The sequence below is a fragment of the Ylistrum balloti genome, unplaced genomic scaffold (assembly GCF_031769215.1).
Source record: "Ylistrum balloti isolate Yb309-2 unplaced genomic scaffold, AGI_CSIRO_Ybal_v1 Utg369566, whole genome shotgun sequence".
Taxonomy (NCBI): Eukaryota; Metazoa; Mollusca; class Bivalvia; order Pectinida; family Pectinidae; genus Ylistrum; species Ylistrum balloti.
The window spans coordinates 763,161-780,417 of NW_026781864.1; the positions used below are offsets into that span (position 1 = coordinate 763,161).

General features: G+C 35.2%; 1 protein-coding gene across 1 annotated transcript in view; it reads right to left on the reverse strand.

Annotated features, from left to right (window-relative positions):
- Positions 1-9,096: 9,096 nt before the first annotated feature.
- Positions 9,097-17,257, reverse strand: part of LOC132554164 (cellular retinoic acid-binding protein 2-like) — a 36,487-nt gene continuing 28,326 nt past the window's right edge. Inside the window, exons 2-4 of the mRNA XM_060218501.1 lie at positions 13,775-13,944; positions 13,048-13,161; positions 9,097-12,526 (exon numbers count right to left, since the gene is read on the reverse strand). Of these exons, the coding sequence (XP_060074484.1) occupies positions 12,473-12,526; positions 13,048-13,161; positions 13,775-13,944 (338 nt within the window). The 3' untranslated portion in view covers positions 9,097-12,472. The remainder of the gene's footprint in view (positions 12,527-13,047; positions 13,162-13,774; positions 13,945-17,257) is intronic.

Here is a 17,257-nt window from a genome sequence, read left to right on the forward strand (position 1 = left end):
GTGGCTGGTTTCCTTACATTTATATTATTGTACTTTTCAGATCAGCAAATATTTGTATACGTTTCATAATCATTTAAACAGCAACGTGAAAGCTTAACCGAGTATAAACAGTTCAGGATAATATGTACTGAAAAATAATGGCTCCATAAACACATGGTATGGAACAATATCTCAAACTAAAACAGAAAGAATGAAAAGGTTGTGTTATAGAATGTCATATGCGTCTCGCTGGCATGTCTTACTCACTATTCAATGTGTACGTAAATGCCCATGTATAGCTACCGTTATGTCTAATGCAAGAGAGGATATTTTCCAATCTTTTTTTTTTTTTTTTTTAAATAATCTGTACTAGTAATATCAATGAGTAACATGCATATTAAAACGAGGTGTCGAAAGGTCACGTGATGAACTCGGCTATCTCCGGTCAAAACAGTGTCAGTTTGAAGCTGATAATCTTTTTCGATTTTCACAAAAAGTGCTATTATTTTGTGAATAGTCTAATTCTATGTAATACAACGCTTGCCTGAAATCAAACGGTAAAAATAACGAATCTAAGCGTTTAGTTCCTTTAAGTATAATTGACATAATGACATAATGACATAATTATGACATAATTACACGCCGCCTGAGTGAAGAAAGCGCTATTTCAACGGTATTCTGTGTTGATTTGATGTCCTTAATTTTCGTTATACATTGGAGAGTTTAAGTATACTTACACTGCCTCGTTACTTGAAGAAGAGTAGGAGCAACAATATCGGTTTGTCGTATACCCGCAACAGCCCTTGTCACAGTAGCCATAATAGGTGTAATAGGAGTAGTAGTAGTAGCTATAGTAGTAGTAGTTGTAGCTGTACTGAAGCTCGTAACAGAAACTCCCCGATGTAGATCCTGTTAGAAAGAAATTTTAATCAATACACACTTAAAAAAATTAAACTTCAGACTTTCATGAGTAAGAACGTGCTAATTTCATAGATAAAAAGTTCAATATGGTGTGTAGGTAAAAAGTTCAATAGAGTGTAGAGGTAAACATTCAATATGGTGTAGAGGTAAACATTCACTATGGTGTAGAGGTATACATTCTATATGGTGTAGAGGTAAACATTCAATATGGTGTAGAGGTAAACATTCACTATGGTGTAGAGGTAAACATTCAATATGGTGTAGAGGTAAACATTCAATATGGTGTATAGGTAAACATTCCATATTGTGTAGAGGTAAACATTCCATATTGTGTAGAGGTAAACATTCTATATGGTGTAGAGGTAAACATTCCATATTGTGTAGAGGTAAACATTCCATATTGTGTAGAGGTAAACATTCAATATGGTGTATAGGTAAACATTCAATATGGTGTATAGGTAAACATTCCATATGGTGTAGAGGTAAACATTCTATATGGTGTAGAGGTAAACATTCTATATTGTGTAGAGGTAAACATTCTATATTGTGTAGAGGTAAACATTCCATATGGTGTATAGGTAAACATTCAATATGGTGTAGAGGTAAACATTCCATATGGTGTAGAGGTAAACATTCCATATGGTGTAGAGGTAAACATTCCATATGGTGTAGAGGTAAACATTCCATATGCTGTATAGGTAAACATTCTATATTGTGTAGAGGTAAACATTCAATATGGTGTAGAATTAAACATTCACTATGGTGTAGAGGTAAACATTCCATATGGTGTAGAAGTAAAAAGTTCATAAACTCATAGAGTCAGTTATATGAACCATGAACCGGAGAAGACCATTCGGTTTGTCAACAGTTACTTCGATGACATTGACTTCCGGTTTACTGTGGATGATGAGACAACAACGAAGCAACGTCCGGAGAAGGGTATGATAACTGGGTGTTCGATATCTCCAATTTGATTTGTCATGGCAATGAATTTGGTGACCAAAGCGGAAGAGAGGGACACGAGGTTACACAGGACTCTGGCATCTATCAATCACCACTAAGAGGCTTCATGGATTATTTGACTGTAACAACATCCTATGTATAAGTCAAAGGTGTTAACGGCACTAGAAGTGTCATAGGCTCGCCTGAAGTTCAAACTACAAAAGCTGGTAGGAAAACTCTTAGAAAAGGTCGCATTTGTCAAGTGAAGCTAAATGTGTAAAATGAAAAGATTCCAACATTAGTCGACAACCGAATCAAGTGCTTATGGAAGTGGCTAAATGGATGCCTCTCCGACGACATCTGGTGAAGAATACACTGTTCAAAGCCAAATCATGGATGGGAAAGTGAATGGAAGCTGTCCAGCAGGAAAGTAAAAGACCTGGATTTACCAACATGGAGTCCTGCCTAGACTGATGTGGAAGCTGCTGATCTACGAAGTTCCAGTAACAAGTGTCGGGGTATTGGAGAAATCAATGAGCTGCTATTTGCGGTGATGGCTACGAGTCCCACCAGGATTTTCTTCACTAGGATTGTAGAGGAAGTTATCCCAACTACAACTACAATTTTCATCGGTCGTTGAGGAATTCAAAGTGGCCAAGTACCGGCTCGTCATTGCGTTGAGATATTCGTTAGATGATTCTAGAGTCTGTGGAGCAGGCATTCAGACAAGACCAGGAAGAAAATGATCAGCATAAGTAGACCAAGCTGAACACATGCTGAAATTACGGGATGTGGTTGGAGACACCTGTACCGGAAGAAAAGGGTTGGGCAAAGTGCACATTCAACAATGGAAGAAAGCAGAGAGACGAGGTATAGTTCAGAATGAAGTACGATGACAGAAGTTTGAGGAGGCGCACGATAGAAAGTAAGCAGACCTAGCAGCAGACTGCAAGGGAAAGGGATGGAGTGTAGTGCTGTTTCCAGTCGAGGTCGGCTGCAGAGGTTTTCCAAACGCAGTCAGTGAGCAAGCTTTTGCAACAACGAGGAATGTTGGGAAAGGTAAATTCGACAGCATTGCGGAAACTGGGTGAAGTAGCAGAAAGAACACCACGCTGAATATGGTAGCGTCGGAATGATATATGCTGGCCACCACTACTGACCCAACAACTGGAGGATGTCGTGGTGTAGTTTGAAACATCCGAGGAGAGTTGACAACCATGATGAAAGAAACCAGCAATTGAGCACCGAGGGGCAGAAGCAAGGAGGCATGTGCACAGAATGTCAGGAATACAAGCAGAATGAGATCTCTGTAAGCTTGCAGTTTACTTCAAAATTTGACTCTACTTTATCAAATTATTTTATTTGTATTGAAAGTTTAACAACTTTTGTGTCATTCATACTAAGATATATACATACGAATACAACGGTGATATCTCTTAACCAACACACAGAAGAGGCATTAGGTATATATTAGCAAAAACACCAAAAAATACCATGGCAACATAATCACAAGTCATACTCAAATTCCATAAAACTAGGGCAAAATATAGACAAAAGAACGATTTACACAAAGACTCTTAAAAAAATATAAGGAGCATAAATAAGACCCGGAAGAATAAGCGTCTTCTGCTTCATTGACTACATCCACCGTTGAAAGTTTGGTCAATTCCAGAAATTAATGTAACGCTCTCAAATGAGAACAAAGTATACAACAATAGAAACAACAGACAAACTAACGAACATCAAATGCGTCTAGCTTTATGTCACCCAAAAAAATAGAATATTTCTAAATGAATCACTATGGCAACTGTTAGAGTGATCAAACCAGTCAAGCTTCTCTTTGATATAGATTTATTCAATTCATCAGCATCACTCTTAGGGGTTACCTATAGCTGAACTCCCCCTTTGGTACATCACAACACATATATATACATTCTATCTGTACTTGGCTGAAGACACTTACACTGCTCTACCCTGTATGCATGTAGCATCATCAACTAATAGCAAGATGTGTTTCTTACTGAACTTTAAACATTATTATATGGTACACTGTTACAGCTACAAGTAACCTATGAAATGATTATAACAGAATGCATGCCCTAGTTTAGTCATAAAGTCATTAAATCTGTACTTAAGACACATATTTATTTGTAACTTTATCTAATTGAAGTTTAGACTGTTTTACATTACAAATAATTGTGTATATCTTTCAGCCTACAGGTGAGTTTTTAAATATAAAAACAGTGTCAGAAACTACTCATTATGTACATTTTGATAACATATATATCATTTTACAAATAATACTACTTGACAAGATACAAAACAGACTATAAAACAAAAACAACTACCTACTGATATGTCAAGAAAAGGCCAGCTAGGTATCCGTAGGGTGTCTTCCAGCTGACAAGGCCCTACAGCAAGAGGGAGCTGACCCAGAATGACACTTCCTAACTACTATATACACTGCCACACAACCATGAAAACATTATATTGTCTATATGAACACATTAGTGGTAACGTCATACTGGAGCGCAAACAAGCCTTTATACATTTTACATGTAGTTTTTATGCATTCAAATTGTGGTAACTGATTAAAAACATAGTAAACACGTTTCAGGACTAGAATTATTGAAGTGATTTTTTTTCTGTGATCTGTATGCACACAAGATATGGAGATAATATGCACTACTTTAACCGCGCTCTCTAGTAGTACAAATATACCAAGCATTCTCCTTTCAGAACGGATTGGTTTTGTCTCTTTCTTTTTATCTTTCGCCTAACTTATTTATGACTGTCCAATATCACTTAGTAACAGTGTTGAAATTTAGCCTGTTCGAGTTGTAAAAACCGTCATTATATTTTGCTTTTTTAGTCTTCTAGAGATGATGTTAAGGGCCAAAGCGTTGAAACCAAGGCGACGAACAAGGAAATCAAGATTGGGTTGATTAGTGCGTTGTGTGACCATACGTTCTATACCATGTCAAAAAATGGTTAACAATTTTTAGCAAGCAGTATAATATATTATATATTAAGATATCATTGGCACATGACTTGACCACAAAGTGGACACAAATATTACCATTCTGGAAACAACCTTAGAAAAAAATTAACTCACCGCGAAATTGCAGGATCAGAACTAGTAAAACCAGCGCGCTTGAAAGGTATCCCATTTTGACAGTCGTCTCCCATAGACTTTGTGTTACTACAACACAGACTGTTGTCAGGAAGTAGTTTTGTTTGTTAAATGACGCAGTGTTTGTGTTAACATATTGCACAGTCCACCTAACAGTATACAAGAAAGAAGATTGCCTTGATATAATTTCATTGTCCTTTATGTGATTTTTGTCTTTTTTTGTTTTTCACATCTCACTTATATTCTGATACTATATCAATATTCACGGCCCGTTTCTAATGTCCAGGTTTTCACTCATATCGTTTGGGAAAGCCTTCTCAACGCAGTTAACAACACATGGCAAATTTCAAAAAGAGGACGTAAGATTGTCAAGGACAAAAATAGTTTACATTGGGACAAAAAGTTATATAAACCGTAAACAGGATTTAACAGATGAAGGACATTGCTTATTTTAAATTCATCAAATATGATAGGTTAATTTCTCTGGTTGCAAATGTTTAGTTATAGTTATTGGAAAATGTTTATATTATCGAGGAAAATACGGCATCATAGACGATACAAATCCCCTCGCTCCCATTTATAATGAAGTTTGTTAAATAACACATTTCTTTGTGTTGCATCTTATATTGTCTAGTTCAATTACACACTAGCAACTTCATCCTCTGATTATTGATATACTTGTATCTATGTATTATCATCTGTAAGCTATAGTACACCCGGAATGTTTCAGTGAAACAATGCGATGCAGAATTCAAAGTTGTTTAAAATGGCCCAATAGGGCTATTACTTTTTAACATGACTGGCTTATCAACGTTTATCATGTGAACAAAAGCTATACATTCCATGGCTGAAGTAACAGTTCTCGCAAGCATAAAATCAACACCATTATCTTCTTTTTTCCTTGGTTCAACTACACCCCAAAATATCTCCAGTCAGAAAGAATTAGTGCGCTACATAATCTAGGGGAAACTTTCCACCTTGGCAGTAAAAGGAACCACGCACTTGCTTCGCAATTGCCTTTTCTGGCATATTAATCGTAGCAGGTAGATGTAAAAAACCATAATTGCAGGTTGCATCATATCCCTGGTAATATAGACAGGATGAAATATCTCTGCTTTCCCCGAAACTGCACCTTGGCCTTTATAAATCATAGCATAGAAGTTACTGAATAACACTGCCGATATCCCATCCTCCACAGTATCAGCAACATCATTGTTCAAAGGATTTGGGCATTCCCTGCTATAGTTACCCAAGCCGTTTCGTCCAGTTGTCCCACCTCGGTAACCGATTTATTGCTTACCCCTAAAACTGCCCCGAGAATGATGAACACTCTGTCTTAATGTGCTTGGACATTCCTATTTAAAATGACCTGACAGCCCACGCCTTTAACATATCCGATTGGCACTATAGGTTCCTCCTTGCTCATGTCAATTTGTGCAGCGATAACAGACATTTGCACAGATTTCTTTCTGTTCTGTCCAATACACCCCCCCCCCCCCCCCACAACGTTATCATTTTCAACAGTTCCAGGATTCTCATTTGATACAGCATTCTTTATTTCTCATCACAACCCTTGACTATCTACCCTTGACTATCAACCTTCGTAGCATGAGTGACAGTCTCATATAAGCTCTTTGTTAAAAACCTTTCGCCCATGTTAAATACCATTCAAATGTGTGTGAGTTTCACATCTTCTACGGCCACATCGCTGTATTTAGGAAAGGCTATTGTCAGTGAAAGTTTCAATGCTGCAGCTTAGGTTGCTAAATTATCACTCTTTACGAAAACACTTTCTGACCATCAGAAGTCATATATAAAATGAAAGTGCGCTATCGTAAATCATGGGATATGTAGATAGCTGTGATTTTTTTTTAAAAAGGGGAAAATATTCATATATTTAAATTATAGAAAAAATAGAATTTAAGAAAAAGCAATGACACTTTTTTTTCTCACAATTTCAATCATCGTAGAAACCAGATAGATGGAACAGCTGTATGATCAAGCCAATACAAATGCCAAGACTTGTGCAATATTCCATTCATTAAATTCAGCCATATTTTAGGTCATATGACCTATATCCATTGTGTTTCGTCCGTCATCGTACGCCTTGCTCCGACCGCAATCCGCCGTGCGTAAACTTTCCATTCAAACGGCTTCTTCTCAATAACCGAAAGACACAGAGTGCCGATATTGGGTCTGTAGCCTGCTGGGATGAAGGGCTACCAAGTAGATTAACATTAATTACCTTGGCCCACTTTTCAAGGTGCAGGTGACAAATATGTATAAATGTTTAGATGGCTTCTTCTGAATAAACAAAAGACACAGGCTGCTGATATTGGCCCTGTAGCATCCTGGGATGAAGTGCTACCTGGTGTGTTCATATTACTGACCTTGAAGATCATAGACGTCAAATGTGTTGAAATATTTAAACGGCATTTTCTCAATAACAAAAAGACCCAGGGTGCTGATATTGGGTCTGTAACATGCTGGTATCAAGGACTACCAAGTTTGTAAAAATGGACGATTATGACCCGCTTTTAAGTGTTCAAATCTTGTAGCGATTTCTTCTCAATAATGAAATGGTCCAGGCTGTTGATATTGGTTCTTTAACATAAGTGGATGAGGCGTTACCAGATCTATTTAAATAATTGACCTTGACCTATATTCAAGGTATTTTTGGTCAAATGAGTTGAGATCTTTTTCAATAAACAATAGGTCCGGAGTAATGACATTTGTGTATATCAAAAATATATTTCAAGTTTGCTGAAAATGCCTTAATGAATCAACAGCAATGTCTTCTGTGTAAGTTGTGGAGTAGTTGAGTAATATTTAGGCCTATTTGGCCCCTTGCATATAGGTTTTTTAGTCAGATGATTTTTTTTACATTAGAACAAAAACACGTATCAATGCACACATTACATCAGATGTACTGATCCGTGACAAATTATGTTAATGGTATGTGAGTAGAGTAAAACATAAAAAAAAAATTACAAAATGGTGTCGGAAATATTTTTTATCACCGGTTACCATAGTAGCACAAAGCTCCCTAACCGACAAACCATTTTATTCCAGTTACCGCCGAACGAGCCAAACTCCTCTTTGAATTGAACAATTATGATATACCTTGTATTTGAATGATGTTCTTTGGATTCATAGATACCGAACATATTGTTTTCATCGTGATGTTAGCTTCTTTATATATATAATGATAGAGTAAAGATGTCTTTCGTTTGACGAAACGATCATATACTCGAATACTTTATATGTCTACTGTTTTAAACTTTTATATAAAACAATTGGTTTGATAGCCAAAAACCCTGCCTGCAAAATATGACCGATCAAAGTCATATCATAGCCCAGCTGGGGGTTTATGACTTAAATTACAGATACAGAAGGGCTGTTTCAGAAACGCCGTCTTTTCGTCAAACATCGAACATGATACTGTGTTATCTAAAAGATCTATATCAGATCTGAAGATGTCGTAGACTTGCATGGAAATATATACCAACCGTTTTGTCAGATGATCGAGTTGCAGACTTCATGTGTCACTAGTAATGTGTCGCTCGGTCTGTCTAGTTCCCTTACAAGCGTTTTCGCGGATTTTTTACGGATCGGTGTATTCATCCGCGTGTATGCGTAGGTGGCACCTACACCCGTGCAACAAAAACATAGGTCTTGTCGTTGTTAAAATTTCAACGACAATCTATTTAATTAATCATATTTAAAATGAAATAGAAAATGTGACCCCTCATTTGTAAGTGCGTCCTACATTGTTAACGCGGCACTATCCAAACGTTGTTGACGAGTAAAGAGGCTGTGTGGATAGTTTGAGGCTCCCACGGGACACGCTAAACTATGATGAAATATTGAGTAATTTTCAGAGAAATAGGTGCGAGAAAAGAAATTATTACCTGTCACTGTCTCGGGCTAAGATCCCGTAACATCCTAATCTCGTCTAACGCCTCGTTTGGGGTTATGTTACAGGATTTCGCTCAGTTACAAGTAACAGATTCTATTCATCTATTCGGTCCGTATACATGTATATAACAAGTGTGGCAATATTAAATACCCTAATTCCAATCAAAAAGTTTCAAACATATCAACATAAGAAAACACAATGATAACTTCTACATCACTTATTTATTAACACAAAGCATCTTACCACACCAACAGTATTAAGGTCTGTCGCTTGTAACACCAAGTTAGAGGAGACGACTATGTATATCCTTCATGTCAGAGATATGATGGGATGATATAAATTAACCAAAATAATTGATTGTAACAAATATTTGGGCTGATCGAATAGATACAAACAAAAGTGAGTCCAAACAGGAATTTAATTCCATCCTCCGAGTCATTCTTGACGCTGACATATATGTGTTTGTCTAGTAACAAATTTATGTTTCAAAAAAAGTACTATTGAATTCATTTTAGAGGGGGTTATCTGCCCTTGAATTAAAAAACCGGAAGACAATCCTGACCAAAGATTTCTGTCAACAACAGTTTATATAACCTGTGTAATACTGACGTGAAGTACATTTTTAATACATTGTAGATATTAGATCTTCCAAGGGTAATCTTACCTGAGATTAATAATTTGTGTGATTTTTAATGATATGATTTTTTTTTTAAAATTTAGATAAATTGTATAAGGGCCTGATGTTTATTGACAAAACAACCGTCTTATGAAAGAGAACTATATATCTCCTGTAGTATCTAGAATTAAGATTTTTAATGATAAAAGTTTAAAAAAAAAGTTTGAAATCTATTCTGCAATACTTTTTATAAGCTTGGTACAGTTCACACAATAACAACGCAATTAGCATAAGAAGCATGTAAGTTCCCCCCTTTCAATATTTAGTAACCTGTCTAATAACACAAATAGGAAAATAACCGACCTGTCGACAGAAGAATTTTAATTAAAATTACAATGCAAATAGGGTGAAATATAAACAAAAGATTTACACGGAGACTCCTGAACAAGTACAAGGAGATTAAGACCAGGTGTTCCAGAATGGTGAGAATATTTTTGCTTCATCCGCCGTGTAAATCTAGGTCAATCCAAGTGTCAGGTACGCTATTATTCATGACGCGACGTAAGAAGCATTTGTCATGTTTAGGATAACAGATATGAAGCGTTCACTGTGCTTGGACTAAAGATAATTATGGTATAATATTTATCTTTGACATGTAGTCGCATTAAATTGACCATGACTGTAATCAGGACACATGTAACTAGACAGATACACACTACATAGAATACCAAGAACAGATAAAAAGCTTTTAAGCCAGATGAACTTATACCATGTACAGTTAACTGTACCAAATATTGTCATAAGAATGAATTTATGATAATAGGTTTAAATATAAATTTGTAAAGATCTTTAGAAAATTATGGTAATGATACAGTACAAGTAAGACACAACAGGCCAAGGCTAGCGTTACAAACGAAGCAATACATACATATATTTGTGTACAGATGTTTTTCATGTACCCGATGTCAGTATCGCAAACAGCAATATCATCATATTGTAATACTTATGTATAACATACAAGCATTACTAAGTTTTTATTTGTTATGTTAACTTGTCAAGTAAAACAAATTGCGACTTGTTTGATTTGATATTGAGTAAATATTACGTCAGACACAAATTATTCATATCATTGATCGTTGTCATGTTTGCGTTTCGGATATTTCTGACACATATTATTGATCGTTTAAGTGTGAAAGATTTGCGTTTCGGATATTTATTTTAATGTTTTTATTTCATGTCATCATTTTATCGCGCTGTTAAAATTGAAATGACTAATTCTGTAGATGTCCAAATACCGGTATATCCACGTACGGAAAAAAACAATAAACATTAGATTCTTTAAAACATGTTCACGTGTATTTCGACCCTTTTACATGAAATAATATGAACTGAACATGTCTGGTTATTATAAAGTCAAGTAACATGAATGGTACATATCCTGACATTTCCAAGTCTGACTTCCGAACTGTGTATGGATGGATTTAGCAGGCATCGGAACTATCTTAATATAAACACTTTTACACCAGCCCTAGGAACCGGATAAGGATCTACATGAATCTGGACAGTATTACATCAAACCCAGGGTCCATTGAATCTGGACACTTTCACGTTTATATCAGGAACCATAGTTATCTGAACTGCTTAACATCAGGCCCACGATTTGTGCAAGTCTGGATATCACTACAGCATACCTAGGAACTATGCGAATGTGGACACTTTAACACTAGACCTAGGAAATGTACCAATAGGGACACTAATGGATCTGAATTATGAATCGTATATATCCGGATCAGAGATCGGAATACGTGTTACATCGGATTAATTAACTCCTCACGTTTACCGTTTTAACATGGCCGAGTCAGGAACGTTTGACATAGTTATCTGTTATATTCGGTTTATTTTCACGTAAGAACTATTTATTGAACTGAATCTATGACATAAAAAGCTGAAACCATACATATCCAGACACTTTTAAAATCGAATATCGGAAAATTACAAGTACATACTTATTGTCTGACATTGGAATTCTTTATATCTGGACACTTTTAATAACGAATATCTTAAAGGTATATACCAAATATCATACATTGGAATTCTTTATATCTGGACACTTTTAATAACCAAATATCAGACATTGGAACTCTATATCTGGGTTTTTGGAGGATAAATCTTACCATCCCAACATTACACAATGTAAGCTATACCATGTATTTAAAAGTCTGTTACTTATCACGATCGAATTTCTGAACAATTGAAAAGAAAGCATAGCCATAAATTATAGATAAACTGAAATTAACGTTTGTTCCTGTTGTGTCCTTGTGAAACCTTCATAAACGCTCTTCCCACAAAAAAATAAAAATGAAAAAAACTTATTCAGTTTTATAAATACAATATCTTATGTCATATACAGAATCTAAGGACACCAAAATTGGGGTTAGGAGAAATAAAAGGCCAGACTACTCCCTGAAAAAAATTGGTGAGTGTTGGTAAGTCACAAAGTCTATTACGTGTAGAATTACACTTTGTAATGCAGACATATGCATGTTAAGGTATTGTAAACGAGTCAGACAACACTAACCTTTGTCTTATCGTCATTATTTCGTTATAGTTTTACGTACAAAAAATCTAAAAAAAATCTAAAAAAAAAAAAATAGCAAAAATATTGCAAACAGTTGGTCTCTATTATCGTAAGCGAAAACCTTATTGTGCCACTTCAACCTTAATGTTTTTGTATAAATATCCATCAATATTATATGTTTTACGATATAAATATGAATTTTTGGATTTTCATTTTGTTTAAAAAAAACAACGTACATATGGAACAAATTGTAACGAAGAACTATGTTTTTTGTTGAAATCCTGAAGTTCTTATCGGTAGGTGGCTGTTAAAGGGAGATAACTCGTATATCAGCATTATCGGACGTAACTCGGCTGATTCTGTGGTCAAAGTAATTCGTCTCTCTCAGTTAACCCTTGTAAATACTCTCGTGCAAACCACATCACCGACAGTCATTGTCTGAAAATAAACAAAGGAAAAATTATTTCATTTCATTCGCTGCTAAAAAGCATTGCCTGCCGCAACGTGCAGACGTTGATGAAAATCAAAATTTAAAACACAGAAAATATCGAAAATATCATAATGTTAAGTTGGTGAAAACGTTAATATCTCTGCCGATCTGCGAATATTTCAGAATGATTTACAACTAGTAAAAAAAATTAACTAGTGGTTAAGAGACCCGGTGTTTCCTCCGACCAAAATTCGGTAAAACTTCGGTGATAATTTTTAAGATTTGCACAACTAATTTAAGTACTTTACAACAATATGCTCCAAGAGATTTCGGAAGAGTATAAAATTTAATGCAGATTTAGGGATACTTATGCTATACAAAAAATTTAACGTAGAATAGACACTTCCTAGATGTACACGTTATCAACTACGTTTTACCTCAAACCTTTAATTTATAGATCAGAGTATTTCAAAACAATAGAACATCTATTTCTGTTTTACACCATGGATTTTTTTTTATATAGAACAACCTGTACTAGTTCATCATTAATCCTCTCCCTCTGGAATCGCTGAGGTTTCCCTTTCCCTTCTACCACGGGTTTGGCGTCCGTTATCAGTTTTTTGTCTTCCCACCTTGAATAACACTGGAATTAGAAAGAGTATTTTACTCTGGCATAGCTCTATATTTAGAACAAACAGAATTCCGATCTTACGGCTTTGTACATTAAAATAGGACAAATAAGTCTTCCGATCAATTTTAATTTTCTTCAGACGCACACAGTTAGGTTCCCAGCATCACTGACGAGTCCTAGGAGGATGAAATATCTCGGTGATGGAGTTTACTTAATCATATAGCCTTACAGTATCAATTACTAAAATAGAATTGCATTTTAAAATAAACTTGTACACTCTTAGCAACATGTCAAACAATGATACTGTCATTGATTTAGAAAAGAATGAAATCAATGACGAAACAGTGGTCCATTGAAACGAACATTAGGTTGAAATAAAGGTAGCTGTAGAACCGTATCATTTTTTTAAAATGTGATTTCGCCTCAACATCTGGTAGTAATATCCGAAAGAGATTTTTGAAAAAACGTGAGAATATGATCATGTGTACTCTCTGGTTCCAAAATGTTAAGCGTCTTCTGCTTCAATGACGACACTCAACATCTGAAGCCATGGCAATTCAACTATTGTCACGTTCTCAAAAAGAGTAACAGGTTAATGATAATTGTCAGGAATATATCAACTTACATTCATATCTAACCCCTCAAAGCTCTGTGTGTACTCTTCGTTAAGTTTAAAGGTCATTACTTGGTTGAAGAAGCTGACTTTTGATATGAGATTTACAACGTTATCTTCAACGGTGAATTCTATAACAGGTTTGGCTACAGCAGCCATCTTCCGGAACACTATGTTCAACCCTGAAATCAAATAATGTCAGATATTAGTCATACATACAGAGGTATATAATGTGAACACAAAAGAAATGATGTCATACACGTTTTCTGTATGATGTCAGATATAAACAAATAAACAAAAATAAATAAAGAGAGAAAGAAAGAAATCAGTCAAGCAAACAATCTTCCGAAACATCCGTTTCAATATCAATGTTATGGAGAAACATCCATTCTCGTTTCAATATCAATGTTATGGAGAAACATCCATTCTCGTTTCAACGTCAATGTTATGGAGAAACATCCATTCTCGTTTCAACGTCAATGTTATGGAGAAACATCCATTCTCGTTTCAACATCAATGTTATGGAGAAACATCCATTCTCGTTTCAACATCAATGTTATGGAGAAACATCCATTCTCGTTTCAACATCAATGTTATGTCGTCATAATAATCTCATTGGGGTATGTTTTATCAGTTGGTGCGAAATGAAGATGGAGTGTATTATGCTCGTTGATATTACTGGTAGTTCCATTGTTGTTTACCTTGTTCTCACATGGGGAACGTGGCATTGCTTACTTGTATTGACTCAGATTTACATGCCGGGTATCATCAGTGAAGCAGAAAACAATTTGTCTTCTGGAACACCTTGTCTCATTCTTGTACTTTTTCAGTGGTCTCCGTATAAATATATATAATGACTGTATTTGTGATAGATGTGTTGTTTTGATGGATTAAAAGCGTGTGATAATTTGTCGCAGGAATCGTGGCTGTTGATTTATGAGATAAAAGCCTTGTGCTGTGTTTCAAGTAATTAACATAAAGTATTTAAACTGTTTATTACATTTACCAGAATCTTCCAATATCTCCATCAAAATCTTAATTGACTATTAAGTTGTACATCCTAACGGTTATTGAGTAAAAAGTTCAACATCTCGATAACAGTGTATCCTTCCGAGACAAACATACATCGGAAAAATCCCGCAATTAGTAAAAAAAATATCAACAGGAAAGATAATAAGCAAACATTGCTGGAGAAACCGCATGTCACCAGCAACTAGGCTGAATCACTCGGCATTAAATAAAAAAAGGTGAAAAACTCAACATAAAATAATCTTCTCCAGATCAACAACGCATTTACATATAACGCAGCTTTTTAACAACGCGTTTGAAAATGAAAAGTATCGTACTTGATTCCATCGCAAATTTATACCGGGATATAATTATTGAATATGTTTCGAAACACTCGGTTTTTTTATAGCAGAATATATCTGAAAGATGTGAATATCCATATTCTAATCATTTCTAGATCGTGTTAGGCACTAGTCGCATTGGGAGGATATCTGTTCATTACATAGAAGTGGCCCGGAATAACCATTACGCTCTGTCAATCAAGCGTGCTGTGTATCTATTAAATGATCCTGTTTGATACACAGAGGAAACATCTCTCAAATATGTTTAATATTTGTATGACAAAAATCAGTCGTTGTAGAGAAAGATCGATAACTTGTAAAAGAACATTTCATTAGCTAATTTGCTTATGACACCATGGCACCGAGTCTACTCGTGGAATTTGAATGTGTAGTCATCTTGAAGCTCATTTAGCATGGAAAGATAAATATTGACAAAGGAAAAAAACAAAGTTAATTCTTTGATATACCTAATTGGTTAACCTCAACATGTTTTATTTAATATAAATAAAATCAGAAATTTTGTACTTCATTTCATATTTCGTTTAATATTTTTGCATTGAGCAATGTTCGAAGTTAACAGTACTTTAGGTGAATGGTCATAACTCACAAGAAAAAAAGTTGTTAAGCTGTATAAGAAATCACCACAGCTTTCTTAAAGCAGACTTATGATTAAATGCCATTGCATCTGATAACAAAAATCTAGACTGTCCGACCGAATCAATAACGTCAGACGAATGTTTGGATCGCAGCTTGTTTATCGCACAGTATATAAATCATTAACACTCATCATCTGAAAGCTTTATCTTTGCAATGATGGTTATGGCTTCGTCTAAACCCGGATTTATTCAATTTTTTTGATAGAAAAAAAAACTGTGGGCTACAATTTTTTATCTTTTTTTAAACGACGAGGATAGCAATAAGTACATTAAGCTTGAAGTCAGCTTACAGAGATATACACATCTAATAAATTACATTACATCACTGGGAAAGGATCTATGTAGCACTGTAGATCACAGAGAGATTTTTGAATGAATCTTCAGACTGTTAATGTTATCTCAGATGCGAAGCCAGACTTGAAAGAAATAGGGGCAATATGTTAAATCATTTGCTTCATTTGGTGATGTTGTGTACGAAGCTGCAAATTTGTGTGAAGAAAGCTAAGCGATTGTATCTCCTGAAATATTATGGTACAAATAATGCAAAATGAATCTCCATCTTGGGTCAATATTTTCTTATTTTTCATACCAGACCTATCAATTCTTTTTATATTTTGTAATTCTCTCTTGTTCCCACGGCTTCCATTTCCCTTTTGCATTTTTTTTCCATTTCTGGAGAGCAACAGACATGCATCCCCAACATTTGGTATTTATATGTCACTGCTGATTCCTGTTCATGGGTTTGTTCTCGGCATTACATCTTTTATGCCGAGGGATTAGGGTGCAGGCATGTTGATATCAAGAGATGGAAAATTCAATGGGGAATTTGAAATCATCACGCTTATCATAGAGGTTGGTAAAAAAATTGTCCTTGTTGATTTCGTTTAATATTTTTTCAACATGCATCTCTTGAAACCCTTTTGTGTAATTCAGATATGTCTATACGATAGACATAACTAACATATTTCTTGTATACATATTTGAATGTGAAATTGGAGGATTTCATAAGGTCTTTGTGACCAGTTTTGATAAGTTCTTTGGTAAATTCCGCCTCGTATGAAAACTACAAAAGTCAGCCAAAATAGGAGAGTTGTTCATTCCCATAGGCATGGTGATCTTAAAGTCGAACTCGTGGAGGGTTTTGTCAACCAGAAATTCCATCAGTTTTTTCTTTCATATATTTTTCTTCTTTCATTTGAACGTATTTTTTAAGGAAATACGATTCAGCATATTTTACAACTATATAATTGCACTGCTGTCTACCTTTCTTTAAAAAAACCTCTTACAAGCAGAGCAATAATGAGTTCCGGATTTTTTTCTTGTGTATCATTGGTATTTTATATATCGTAATACGTGTTGCAATTCCACTTAAATCCCTCGTTCATTTTGTTAGCAATCTGACACGAATATCTTGCTGAAACCGTTGTCCTTTCACTGCATTATATACGTGGCTTGTCTTACTCACACCAAATACATCCGAACGGTTGATC